The sequence below is a fragment of the Antedon mediterranea genome, chromosome 8, assembly GCF_964355755.1.
Source record: "Antedon mediterranea chromosome 8, ecAntMedi1.1, whole genome shotgun sequence".
Lineage (NCBI taxonomy): Eukaryota > Metazoa > Echinodermata > Crinoidea > Comatulida > Antedonidae > Antedon > Antedon mediterranea.
Genome location: NC_092677.1, coordinates 13,721,110 through 13,734,769, shown reverse-complemented (window position 1 = coordinate 13,734,769; position 13,660 = coordinate 13,721,110). Strand labels below are relative to the sequence as shown.

Below are 13,660 nucleotides of genomic sequence, written 5' to 3'. Positions count from 1 at the left end.
TATTTGTGCATATCACACTTTTTTTGTTAAACAATTTTGATAGTGTAGACAGAGCTAATATTCGAAATGTGGGCTATGGTCCGTCCCGATCCTTCGGTTTAATCATTCTTTATTCAATAAAAATAAAAGAATGTCAAAATTCAGGACATCGCCTACCAGGTAAATGCAGGAATGATAGGATATTTAAAAAAAAACATAAAACACCCAAGTTATTTATTGTTTGGAGGTTTGCATGGCGAAATTAAATGTTGATTATAAAGTTTGCAGTACACCACGTATCTTAGTTCTGAAAAGAACTGTTGAGTTTCTCGACGTTTCGATTAATGTGCTTTGATCGAAACTCAACAGTTCTTTTCAGAATTAACTAAGATACGTGGTGTACCGCAAACCTTATATCAACCCAATTAAGTTATAGTTACCAATTAGTCAATAGAGAGTTTCAACTATGTGTAGGCCCATAGAGCAGTTTTTTTCACAATGCACTATGCAATTCTAAATGACGTAGCTGTATACTAATCAAGTTTCATTCTTGTTTTATTAGAAGAACGGAACTTTGTTTTGTTGATTTAGACTTATCTATCTATCTTTACACATTTTACCTTCTTCCACACATATTTAATTACAAGAGAATACCCTTTTTGTTTGCAAAAATAACAATGTTGTACATTTCTGATGCTGCTTTGATCGCCATGTTTGTTCGATTTGTTACTAAGACAGCGTCATACGACGAGGCTCGATGAAAATTAAACATGTTTAAAGTTCTCACGACGAACTAAAAACTATCTCAAGACGACTCCTCTCGTAGTAATTCAACTCGGACAGCAGCACCGACGAGTCAACGAGTCGGGCCTCGTCGTACGATGCTTTCTGAGTTGGCCTTTACCATCTGCACCTTTGTTTAAGCAACTAGAAGTAGGCCTACTGTATATGAATTGTAGGTATTAACATTTATTCCAGGTCTGTTTTATCATATATTACCACATATCATAAATTTAAACTATAATGTACAAGACTTAATAACCTATTAAACTTAAAGCTCCTCATTTCGTTCCTCACGAAATAATAAATATTATCTATCAAGGCCAAAAACTATGAAATATAATTTACCATATGATTTAAGAATGATCAGTTACAGTTTACACATTATTTACTTAAAATCAAAATATTGTTAAGAGGCCTACTTTATATTACATTTACAAGGCCAAATCTAGATTTGAAGAGAAAGCTTTTATTTGGTGTTTTCGTCAAATAAGTTGAGTATAGGTAATTGTTATTATTATTTTACAATTGACCATTAAGAGTTAGTGATCACCAAAGTGATCATCCCACTCTAAATATCAATTTCATTGTTTACATGGCATTGTGACACTTGTGCCATATGGATAATTAAAATTTTTTCTCTTTTACTGGTACATTTTTATTTGTTTAAAACCACTCCAAAATTTAAAATATAGGTTACTTTATTGGTTTGTGTGTATATTATAGTTAATAAATAGACATTCGTGCAACGATAGATGACCAGTGTTTATTATAGTGCAATGGCAAGATACTTATAGAAAAATAGTATAATGGTTTGTTTACTATAAGTAAAACTAACCATAAGACGCATCCTATTTTGTTTATTTTGGCTTCCTATTTTAAATATGTAGGCCTATATAATATAATTGATAATAAATAATTATAAAACGCAATTTCAATGATTGTGGTATGATATCTATTCGTTAGAGTTTACTGTACGGAAGCAGAGTAATATACAGAAGCAGTAATAATATTTGACAAATAAAATATTTTTCTATAATTTTTATTTGTAATTTATCGGCCTATTTTTGACATAAAAAAGAGGTTGACCAATCCAGGAGTGGAAGGTTTTTTATATGGCCTATTTTGTTTTGATAATAATTAACAAATACACCCTACACCCATTGCGTACCCCCTCCGTCTGTTCGCCTTTATTTGATTTTTTAAGTGTATCGAATCTATTTTCAATAGTCAATATAAAACCAGTTTACATTTATTTACCACAGGATGGAATGAAAATAGGTAATGACGTCAAACTGCAAGTGAATGACTGCGTGGACAAAGACGCATACATGCTTCTGGGTTTAACAGACGATCGAAAAGAACCTAAGCGTGGTTCCCACTAGCGACGCAACACAAGGACGTAACACAACGCAAGTGAATTGACCAATCACAAGCGATGGCTTATTCGCTTGTGATTGCTAACTGTCTATAACTTCGCTTGTCATTGGTTAAAACGCTTGCGTTTATTTATTTATTTCGTTTTCTTTTAGTAGGGTAGCCCTCTCAGTAATAAAATAAAACTGCTCTTCCGAGGGGCCCTACGGCACATTTAATTTGAAATTTGAAAACAACTTAAACTAAACTTAAACTAAAACTTAAACTAAAACTAAACTTCAATGCATGTTCTCATTATTATTATACTTTTATACCATATTTAAATATATTTCACTGGAACCATCCTAGACCACCGGCAACAATAAATGAATCTTAACAAGTGATTTAAAACGGTTATAATTGTTTTGTTTTCTTAATTCATAAGGTAGGCCATTCCAGAGTGAACTTCCATAATAAACAAAACTACGTTTGTATATTTCGAGGTTACATCTGGGCAAATACAACAGATTATTTTCATAGTTTCTGGTTTGAATATTGTGTACACTACTAATATATTGCAAAACATCACATAAGTATGAAGGTACAGATTCTTGTAAACATCTAAATATTGTACAAATTGTATGATATTCAATTCTTGTCTTAATTGTTAGCCAACCTAAATCATAATGCATTTGTCTAACAGGAGTTCGAATATCAGCACCTAGTATTAATCGTGCAGCTCTATTTTGTACCCTTTGCAATTTTAAAATATGGGCGTTTGAACCAGTACCCCAGACTGTTGAACAATAGTCAATATGTGATAAAAATAGAGCATTGTATAATCTTTTAATAATTTTAAGAGATGTAAAACTTTTCAATCTATAAAATAGATGTAGAATTTTTGATAGTTTTGCACATATAGAATCAATATGTACTTTCCATGAGAGTTGTTCATCAAATGTAAGTCCCAAATATTTAAACGTTTCAACTTTCTCAATCGGAATGTTATCAAAAATTACTGTTTCATCTGTTGTTTTATTAACACGTGCATGAGTACCAAAAAGCATGTATTTGGTTTTATCAATGTTTAGAGTTAATTTATGTTTATCTAACCATTGTTTTACATTTTCCAACTGTTCAGTTAAAACTGTTGTAAGCTCTTCATTTGATTTACATGCATAAAAAAGCGCAGTGTCGTCTGCATAGAGGACTGTTTTACAAATCCCATCAACACTATCATGTAAGTCATTTATGTATAAAATAAACAACAAAGGGCCAAGAATTGAGCCTTGTGGTACCCCATAGTTGACATTTAAAATTTCAGATTTTTTTCCATTAAAATTAACAAATTGTTTGCGATTTTTTAAATAATTACTGAACCATGCAAGCTCAGTGTTTATCATTCCAAAGGTGCATAATTTACGTAATAAAATATCGTGGTCTACCGTATCAAACGGCTTTTTTAGGTCAAGAAAAATTGCTCCAGTTACCAAGCCATTATCAATATTTTTATATATATAATTGCATACATCTATCAGTGTAGTAGAAGTTGAATGTAACGACCTAAAACCAGATTGATTTTTACATAATAAATTAAACTCATTTATATGATTCATAACTTGATTATGGATGCATCTTTCAAAAACTTTCATAACAATAGGTATAACAGATATTGGACGGTAGTTGTTAAGTTCATGTTTACATCCTCCTTTATAAAGCGGAGTAACCTTAGCACATTTCCATTCACTTGGAATAACACCAGATCTTAATGACCAGTTAAACAAAAAGGCAAGACTTTGAGAAATTTGTGAAGATGCAATTTTAAGTAACCTAGCCGAAATCCCATCAATTCCAGTAGCTTTTCCAATTTCTAACTTTTCCAACAAAGCTTCAATTTCATTTCCATTAATATCTTTAAAGTTGAAACGTTGTTGAAATTGTGATAACGATTCAACGGTAATATCGTTTTGGTTGTCATTAAAATGGGATGCAAGTTCATTAGAAATTGAACAAAAATATTTATTAAAATGATTAGCAATATCAGTTGGATTGTTTATTTCATTACCGTTTACATTGAGAGTTGTTTTAGTTTGTTTCTTTTTATTGGGTAAAAAGTCTTTCATGGTTTTCCATAATGTTTTAGTGTCATTAACATTATCCTTTAATTTATTATTTATATAGTCGCGTTTTAGTGATTTAGACAAATTATTTAATTTATTTCTTGCCTTTTTGTAAGAATTCCAATCATCTATGTTCTTAGTTTTTTCGGCTTTTTGTTTTAAATAATCACGGTCACGAGAAAGAGAAACAAATTCGTCTGTAAGCCATGGAATATCAGTTCCCTTCCTCCTGACCGTCACCATAGGAGCATGAATATCACAAATATCAGTAAAAATGTGTTTCCAAATGTCCCAAGCCTCGTCAGCATCCTCGGACGCCTCACAAATACTCCACGGAGCAGATGCAAGATCAGAAATAAACAAATCTTCGTTAAATTTCCGGAAGGTTCTCGTATGTAAAATACGCGGGGGCAATTTTATTTTAATTTTTTTACGTATTGCATATATCAATGAGTGATCGCTAATTCCAATTGGTACAACTCCAGTTTTGCTTATAAAGTCATCCCTATTTGAAAAAATTAAATCAATACAACTACTACTGTTTTCCGTTACGCGCGTTGGAGTTTTAATATACTGGTTTAATTGGAAAATTTGGTGGAGGGTTTTAATGTTCCGAGAATGCTGTTTATCAAATATATTCCAATTTAAGTCACCAACAACAATAATCTCTCTTATACTTGCGTTTACGTCCTTGCGTTACGTTCTAGTGGGAACCAAGCTTTAGATAATAATGCAGGAACACATGAGCAAAATTATAATCATTTACTGAATGACATAAAAGGCAATGCTTATTATATTATCTATTATATTGTAAGATAAAACCGTTCCAAGTGTTATGTTCTTATAAAATGTTAATTATGATCTCTTATTTAAGAATGTAAACCGATATTGGCTAAATATTAAAGAATTTTGAAATCTCAGTGAGTGAATGTAACAACATTCACGGAATTTACTGGTACAATAATAATATATGATTTTCCATGAGCGTTTATCAAAAAAAGTTAAATCAGCTTAAAAACGACTATCTATAAGCCTGTTTTTTTGTCTAAAGAATATTTTATTGGTTTTTATAATGATATTATTTTAATAATAACAATTTTTGCTTTAAAGGATTTCTTTTTTTTTTGTCTTGTGTGAGTTCATCTCACGTTTATTTAAATTCTCATTGGTGAATATATTACATACATATAAGTACATTTGTGACAATTAAAAGTAAGTGTTTAAAGTAGTTAAAATACAGGTATATTTACATAATAAGATGCTTGAATTCAGTATTAACCATATTTGTTTTCATTAAAATTTTAGATACGATGTTAATTAAAATGTCAAAATGAAAAATGGCGGTAAAATACATGATTAAAATTTTCTTGTTAAACTATCTTATTTGTGATCTTATTTGTGTTCGAGTAGAGAGGCTATAAACTCAGGGGAGGAAAATGTAGTATCCTCCCTTTTCACCAAGATAAAAAGGATGAAATGAAAAAGAGGGATGCAAAAGTTTGAAAATTAGATATTTAGAATGATAGCATATATATATATATAAATATATATAAATATATATAATGATATATTTAATGAAAACCGTAAGGTTAGAGTCCATACACTGTGCAAGTCCAATATGCGATTTTGGCTCTGTGCGTATGTGAGACGCTTCATACCCGATGTCACCTTGGTACAACTACTACTTACAATTTGTATTTACGATATAAAATATTGCAAATATAGAAAAAATATATATATTGGACAAATACAAATACATGCAGATAACATTGACATGTATACAATATGAATATTACAAATATAGAAAAATATATATATATATTAAAAAATAAATACCAATAATTACAGATTTCATATAAGTTATTAAAATTGTCTAAAAACATAATCAATGGTTACATTTAAAATCACTTGAAATAAAAAAGAGCAACACATTTATATTAAAACTTATACAGCATATGTCACACTAATATAAAATACAATTGTAAAACGTAGGGATAGAGATCTCCAGCACATATATATTTTAATTATTCAATAGGTCAAATATCCTGTCTTTACTATTTTTCCATTTCTGATAAGCAGTATAAAAGTTATACGAATACTCATGATTTATGAGGTTTATAATTTCATTTTTAAATAGCCCCCAAATATTTGCAGATTCTTTTTTTTCTGTCGTTTCTAGTTCTTTATATAGTATGGAGGATTTATATATACAAAAAGTAAAAACTGAAATTAATTCATTTACAAGTTTGTTTGTTGTTCCCAAAATTACATTAACCCACTTTGGGAAGTCTTGCTGTACTGTAACCTCATTTGGAAGACACTGAACCAGCATATCTTTAAAATTTTTCCAGACTGGTTGAATAGTTTTACATGCAATTAATAAGTGTTTTTCATTTTCTATATGATTCTTACACTTATTACATTTGTCTGTTGTGGATAATTTCCATCTTTTTAGTCTTTTTTTACATATAAGGATTCGATGTAACAACCATTTGTTTCATTCTACATACTTTTCTATTCCATATTTCATTCCAGTCAATAATTTCATCTCTAAATTCTATTTCCCATTTCATTTGAGGATTTGGAATAATACATATATCATTTATAAACTGCTTATAATAGTAAGACGATCTTATCCTATTATGAAATATATTATGTTCTCTTAATTGTATATCTATGCGTGCATTTTCCAACCTTATTTGTTCTTTCCATATATCAGGTATTGCATTTATTGTTGCAAAGTATTCAATTAATCCATTCTGTTTATTCGACAGAGTTAGAATAATTTCTGCTGCAGTCAATAACCTGTTATTAACGACTATATCATTTACTCTTTTGTATCCAGAGTTTAACCAGGTGTTGAAATATAGAGATTTTCCCTCAATTGATGTTATAAATTTGTTTTCCCATAAGTGTTGTGACCTAATTTCTTGTAAATTTTGCGGCTCTAAACAATATACACTATTGTTTAACTTTACAGCTGCTTTCAACATATTCATATAAAATACTGGCATATTTTTAAATTTAGTATGCGCTTCAGTATTTAATTTACTACAATTCGCAGTATAATCAACTGGATGCATATAGTAGTTTGGAATACATTTCCAAATACCTGGGTTAGGATTTAACAGTCTCTTAACTCAACTTCAGACAACTCAACTAAGATATTAAAATTCACCATATTTATACCACCTTTATCTACAGTGTTTATAAGAGTTTTTCTTTTAATTTTTTCCCTTTTTCCTCCCCACAAAAATCTATATAACAATGTATCAACTTTTGGAAAGATATAAGATGGTACATGATATTATTTTTGCTTTAAAGGATTCCTAATGAAGTCTCTATGAGAATAAAAATGACGATTGATTCGGGTTTTGATGGTGTGAAAAACATTCTTTCGACAGTGAGACAAGTTGGCAAAGCTTCTACACCAAATGATTTAGAAAATGAAATAAAAAGTTTGTGACGGTTAAATGAGAATCCTACTAATGAGAGATTGTTTTATTATTATATAACTTCTGTTCACTTGCAAACAGCAGATAATTAGATGAGAATGAAATAAAAAACAACAAACTGTTTAACAAATGCATCACGAGTAGTTTGAGTGTTTATGGAGTCAATGTTTAACATATCTGGTTATAAAGTATAAACATAAATCACTTTTATCTTTAAGCTTGATTCTCACTAAATATTATTTAATTTTAATTGTAGAGATTTTAGCTTCAATATAAGAAATGCCAATGGTGCGCCCACTACAAAATTAAGAAGTGCGTATCGCCCAATTAGAGAGAAAGAAAGAGAGAACACAAAAAAAGAAAGAAAAATAGAAAGAAAATATACTTTAATCAATCAATGCGTGTCCTACTGTTTAAAATACCTTTATCTTTAAGCTTGATTCTCGCTAGGACGCAAGTAAGCGCAACACACGCGAGTTTACCAATCACAAGCGGCAGTTCGAATAACACATCGCTTGTGATTGGTCAAATTACTTGCGTTGCCGCCCTACGTGGCTTTGCGCTGCCGGAGCCCTACTGTAGTGGTAACCCAAGCGCTATGCCCACCAATATGTAAGCCTACTTGTTTTTAGGACGGGATAGGCCCTATACAAACAGCTATCCAAATATTAAAGCTACTGTATACAGGTAATTACAATATTTAAACTAATATAATAATAATTAACAGGTACAAGGTTGACCATTAAGAATAAAACTCGACGATGCCGAAAAACAGAGGATCGACAAAAAAAGATCAGAGCCGCAACCAACGCAACGCAAAACCTCCAAGATGTGATGGGTTGCGAGTAGAATTCTATACATTATTTTGGAATAATATAAAACACGTTGTCTGTAACGTCTTAACGAATGCTTTGAAAAATGAAATGAGCCGCACACATAATCGCGGAGTGAAAATATTCAACAGCGAGTAACTCGCCATTTAAGGATGGATAAACTATTTTATAATTTATTATGCTTCGTGCGCGTTAAACTAAGTCTTTGAGGCTTAGGAAGCGGAGATGAAAGAGTCGCGAGTTCCAACCCTGGGATTGAAAATGGCAATTGTAAATAATGGATGGATTTAATTTGTCCGAAGTTTTCAAATGAATGGCAAGACAGGGTTTCCCTCTCTCCGCGTTATTATTTAATTTTAATTGTAGAAATTATAGCTTCAATATAAGAAATGATTTTTATGGGTCTGGCCCAGTACAAAATTAAGAAGTACGTATTGCTCAATTAGAGAGAAAGAAAGAAAGAACACAAAAAAAGAAAGAAAAATAAAGAAAATATACTTTAATCAATCAATAAATATCCTACTGTTTAAAATACCTTAATATACCTGTCCTCAGACTCAACTTTGCTTATAAACAAAAAACAATTTATCGTTGTAGGCCTATCGGCAGTTTAGGTAAATTTTACTTATAAAATTAATAATTAAACAAGGCCAACAGCCATTAAGTCGCGTGCTACAATGCATAGTGATACCGGACCGACATACAGACCGATAGACCGACAGACAGACCGACAGACAGACCAACAGACCAACAGACAGACAGACCGACCGACATAGTGAACTATACTGACCGAAATTACTGAACATGTTTAAAAATGTTGAAATGTTTAAAAACATTTATATTTTTTTAATTTACACGTGCGTAGCCTGTCACTTTCGACGTGCTTGTATAACGTAATTTCGAGTTGAAAAGTAAGTCAAGAAAACAGAAATCGGGAAAAAAGAGTGCGTAATAACATTTAACGCGCAGTGCGCGCGCAAAAATATGCGCACTCATGGCAATTTTGTAAACGCTTAAAATTGCCTGAAATGTACTCTTATTTCATCGAAAATAAATTTTGAAAATTTTAAGCGTGCGTACGCATGCGTTACATGCGCTACGCACGTAATTGTATTGCCATATGATGATTTATGCCCTGAAATTTATGAGTACCAAATTTTATTTTATTGTGATTCATGGTTGTGAAGATATGATTACAAACGTGATTTCGTTAAATCGTGCGTAGACCGCGTAATTTTTTATTGCGCACCGTGAAAACATTACCACATTGATTCCTGGCCATAAGGAATATACTGTGAAAAATTGACCTAGCTAGATTAAACTGATATCAAGATAAGGTCAGAAAGCGATAAAACACATAGTGATACCGGACCGACCGACAGACAGACAGAAAGACCGACCGACCGACATAGTGAACTATAGAGTCGCTTCCACGCGACTAAAAATGTCAATGTACAATTGAAGGGCACCACAAGGTGTTTTATTCAAAACTGTTTTTTGAATGAAAGTTTAGTACGAAGTCGTCATCTTCCCTCAAACACTTTTAGAACGTCTAAAGGTGACCCTTCTCTTTAACTCATTACCCCTCAAGCCATCCATAGTTATGTCTCTTTTACTGATACACTTACAATATATATTGCATTAAATTACATAATAGTCTATGTAAGTATTTTTTTAGATAGTTCATTAACCTTCTGTAAACATATTGATTTTATAGTCTCTAAATGCAATAGACTTTTGGGTTTTCTTTGGAGACATTGCAGACATATTAACGATAAAAAGGCGTTAGTTATTTTATACAAATCTTTAGTTAGGTCGAATCTTGAATTCTGCAGTGTTATTTTTAACTGTATTTCTCTTGCCCAGTCTTCTAGATTACAAAGTGTACAGAACAAGTTTTGTCGATTTTATGTGCGTAAATTTGGTTCTATTAGCAAAGACGTTCTTATTAATTTAGCGGGTAGGCGTAAGTTATTTGAATTAATTTTTCTTTTTAAGGCTGTGAACTCAATTTTCCATGGTAATTTTAAAGTGTGCTTTCCTATTTCTGTTCCACAATATCAATTTCGTAATCCTGCTTTATTTTCTATATCAAGAGGGAGGGTAAATATTACTAAAAATGGTTTTGTTAATCGTTTGCCTAAGTTATACCACTCACTATGTAAAATTGATGGATCTGTTGATATTTTTTTTGATTCCCTTGCTTGCTTCCGTCACAAGGTTTTGTCTAATGTCAGTAATATTTAAATGTTGTCTTGTTATCTGTTGATTTTTGCTTGTATATAATATGTTATATTTTACGACTTTCAACCCTGTTAATGGTAACGTTTGGTCACTGTAGGGTGATGATGAAATAAATAAAAAAAAAGTACGAGAACGTGATTGGTCGAAATGGTATGACCTACTACGAACACGTTATATTGCCCTAACGAGTACTGTAATATAACGTGTTATATTACATGGATATGTAAGTACGAAAACAAATTTATAACTAACATTTTGTGTAATTTGAACTTTGACATATTGTTCTTATATCAGGCTCGGTAAGTAGTAATCCTAGAGAAGATGATTTTGTTGTATCTCGATAACTAGTGTTGAAGAGACATGTTTATTAATCCGTACAAGGATGGTTGTCGTATTTACATTTTAACTACCTATAGCTAGTAACTATTATTTTGCATTTTGGCTTGTTCGGGTGAGCAACATATACCATTAACGTCCTCATGAGTCCTGAGAGAAAAATCTGTTTAATTCCCTCTGAGAAATGTTATAAGGAGATAATAATAATATGTATAATATTTACAAGTATTGGCCTATAAAAAGTATTATATTTATTAAAATTGGCCGATAAGAGCCACTCCAAAGTTTTGAATGTAAATTTACTGGTATATCATTATTATAAAACGTTGTGTTCAGAGTAAAATAATTCCATAATGTTGCAATATTCGTGAAACGTTAGTTGACTAGAGTGTTTGTTATAATATCTCTGATACAACAGGATCCAAAATGTCTATGGTAAGATTTCATACATTTTATAACAAGTTTTTTTTGTTTTTAATCAATTATACCTTTTCGATTATTAAGTGAAACTTATAAAGAAAGAAATTAATTATTGTAATTGTAGTTTTTCTAGAGGTATGAACGCCAGGCTAGTGATCTGGAGGTCGTGGGTTCGAGTCCCACCCGAGAACTACTTGCGAATTTTTTCGCAAGTATTCTCAAATGTACTTAGTATAAAGGAGTAGGGCAAAACATCAAATTAATTATTGTTTTGAACGTGGAGGACAGTTTTTGGTAGGTTGGTTTTTATGTAACTTTTCATTAGAATTAGGTTTAATTGATACTCCCTTATACGCTTCCAATTCGTTTAAAATTCAGATTAATTTAAGCCTTATGCATTTTGAATCAGGACCATTGTATATAATTGTTATTAGGCCTGGTGTGAAATGTATTGGCAAAGAGTCGGTCAAACATTTATTAAAAATTCATACTGCTGTACATGTTGTAAGCAAAGAATCGGCTTCATAATGTATTTAGTTAGTACTTACCACAATTAAAAACAGATATTAAGGAAAAGAGTAATGTCACCTCACCAAGAATATTGAAGTTGTAGTCCTTACTAGTTACTAAAAAACTCCTTTTTGTATGCGAAAGTGTATGTAAACCAACATGTATAATAAAAAAAATATATTGAAGTGATCACAATGTGTTGTTTATTATCGTGTGAAGAAAGAAAGACAAAAATAAAGAGGCATGTACGTTGATGGTTCTGTGAGTAAAACACAAAATAGGGATAAAAAGATGTTTTCAACGTCTTTTATGATCACTTCTTGCAAATGCATAAGGATCAAATCTATCTATTTTCAACCAAAATGTTAATTAAAGATATACAGAATAACAAATTCCTATTTATCACTACAGATGCCATGTACCATAAGCGATTCCGTCAAAGCGGAAGTGAATGACTGCATGCTTAGAGCATCATACGCATATATGATTTTGGGAGTATCATCTAATAAAAGTGAAGTGCTCATTAGAAGAAAAGTAGATAATCAGGCAGGTCGAAGACAGCAGAATTATGAAGATTTGCTGAAGTATTTAGAAGAGACCGTAGATGCGTGTTATATTATATACGATGTATTGAGAACTGATCGTCCCAGTATTTACGTTCTTGTAAAATGGTAAGTTTGATCTTGAATGTATTAGCACTGCTAAAGCATGTAAATTCATAGTAGGCCTACTGTACAAATGTGCTATCATTATTGAAATATTTTACATTGGTGAGAGAGTTTATGTGAAATATTATGCAGACAAAACTCTTTTTGATCTTGATAATATTTTATAATTGTCACACATTTTTTACTAAAAACATAGTTCATTTCTTTTTAGGGTTCCTGAGAATGTACCTGTTGATGTCAAAATAGCGACGGAAGCGGCTTATGGTGATGTGAGAAGACTAGCCCCAATTTTAAACGCGCGCGCTGGCTCAGCATCGACTAAAGACAATTTGAAGTCGGAAATAGACAAATTGGCGAGTCAATAGTAGAATGCCAATGAGAGCTTTGTCTTGCTCCACGTCAGTTTTTTTTTTTCAGTTGACAACTGCCAGCGATGAAACCGCCACTAACAGGTCGAATCTAAACATAATAAACTATATAATAATACATTCAAATAAGCAACAATAACATAAACAAAGATCGGAACATTATATAAAATAAAAAATATATTAAAGTGAATGTCGCACAATGTGTTGTTTATTATTATCGTGTGAAGAAAGAAAGACAAAAGAAAGAGGCATGTACGTTGATGGTTCTGCGAGTAGCCTACATTATAGATTTCGAGTACCTTGTACATAAAATAATGATATTTTATTTTGGCAGGGAGTATGACATATACTGCTCACTTGATGACATCTGTTGTGTAATTCAACTTTGCATATCGTCGTACTAGAAAAATATAAAAAAAATGATTAATGATTAAAAATGTAATTGCTGTTGAAGGATAGCCTAAATAATTGAGGGAGGCCATTAAGGTCCAATTATTGTCAAATTGGCAGTTTAGGTGAAATCTCCAATTCAACAATATTTTCGCATCCCCATTATTACTAACTCTACAGAACTTACCTGTAGTGGCCAAA

General features: G+C 31.4%; 1 protein-coding gene across 1 annotated transcript; it reads left to right on the top strand.

Moving 5' to 3' along the window:
• Positions 1-11,455: 11,455 nt before the first annotated feature.
• LOC140057319 (uncharacterized) lies at positions 11,456-13,259 on the top strand. The gene is made up of 3 exons (XM_072102925.1): positions 11,456-11,538; positions 12,445-12,704; positions 12,913-13,259. Exons 1-3 carry the CDS (start codon positions 11,530-11,532, stop codon positions 13,064-13,066), a joined length of 423 nt encoding a protein of 140 aa, XP_071959026.1. The 5' UTR covers positions 11,456-11,529; the 3' UTR covers positions 13,067-13,259.
• The last annotated feature ends 401 nt before the right edge of the window (positions 13,260-13,660 follow it).

Coding starts and splice junctions, on each gene's coding strand:
- LOC140057319 (XM_072102925.1), top strand. Junction 12,705..12,912: donor ATTTACGTTCTTGTAAAATG/GTAAGTTTGATC, acceptor ATTTCTTTTTAG/GGTTCCTGAGAATGTACCTG.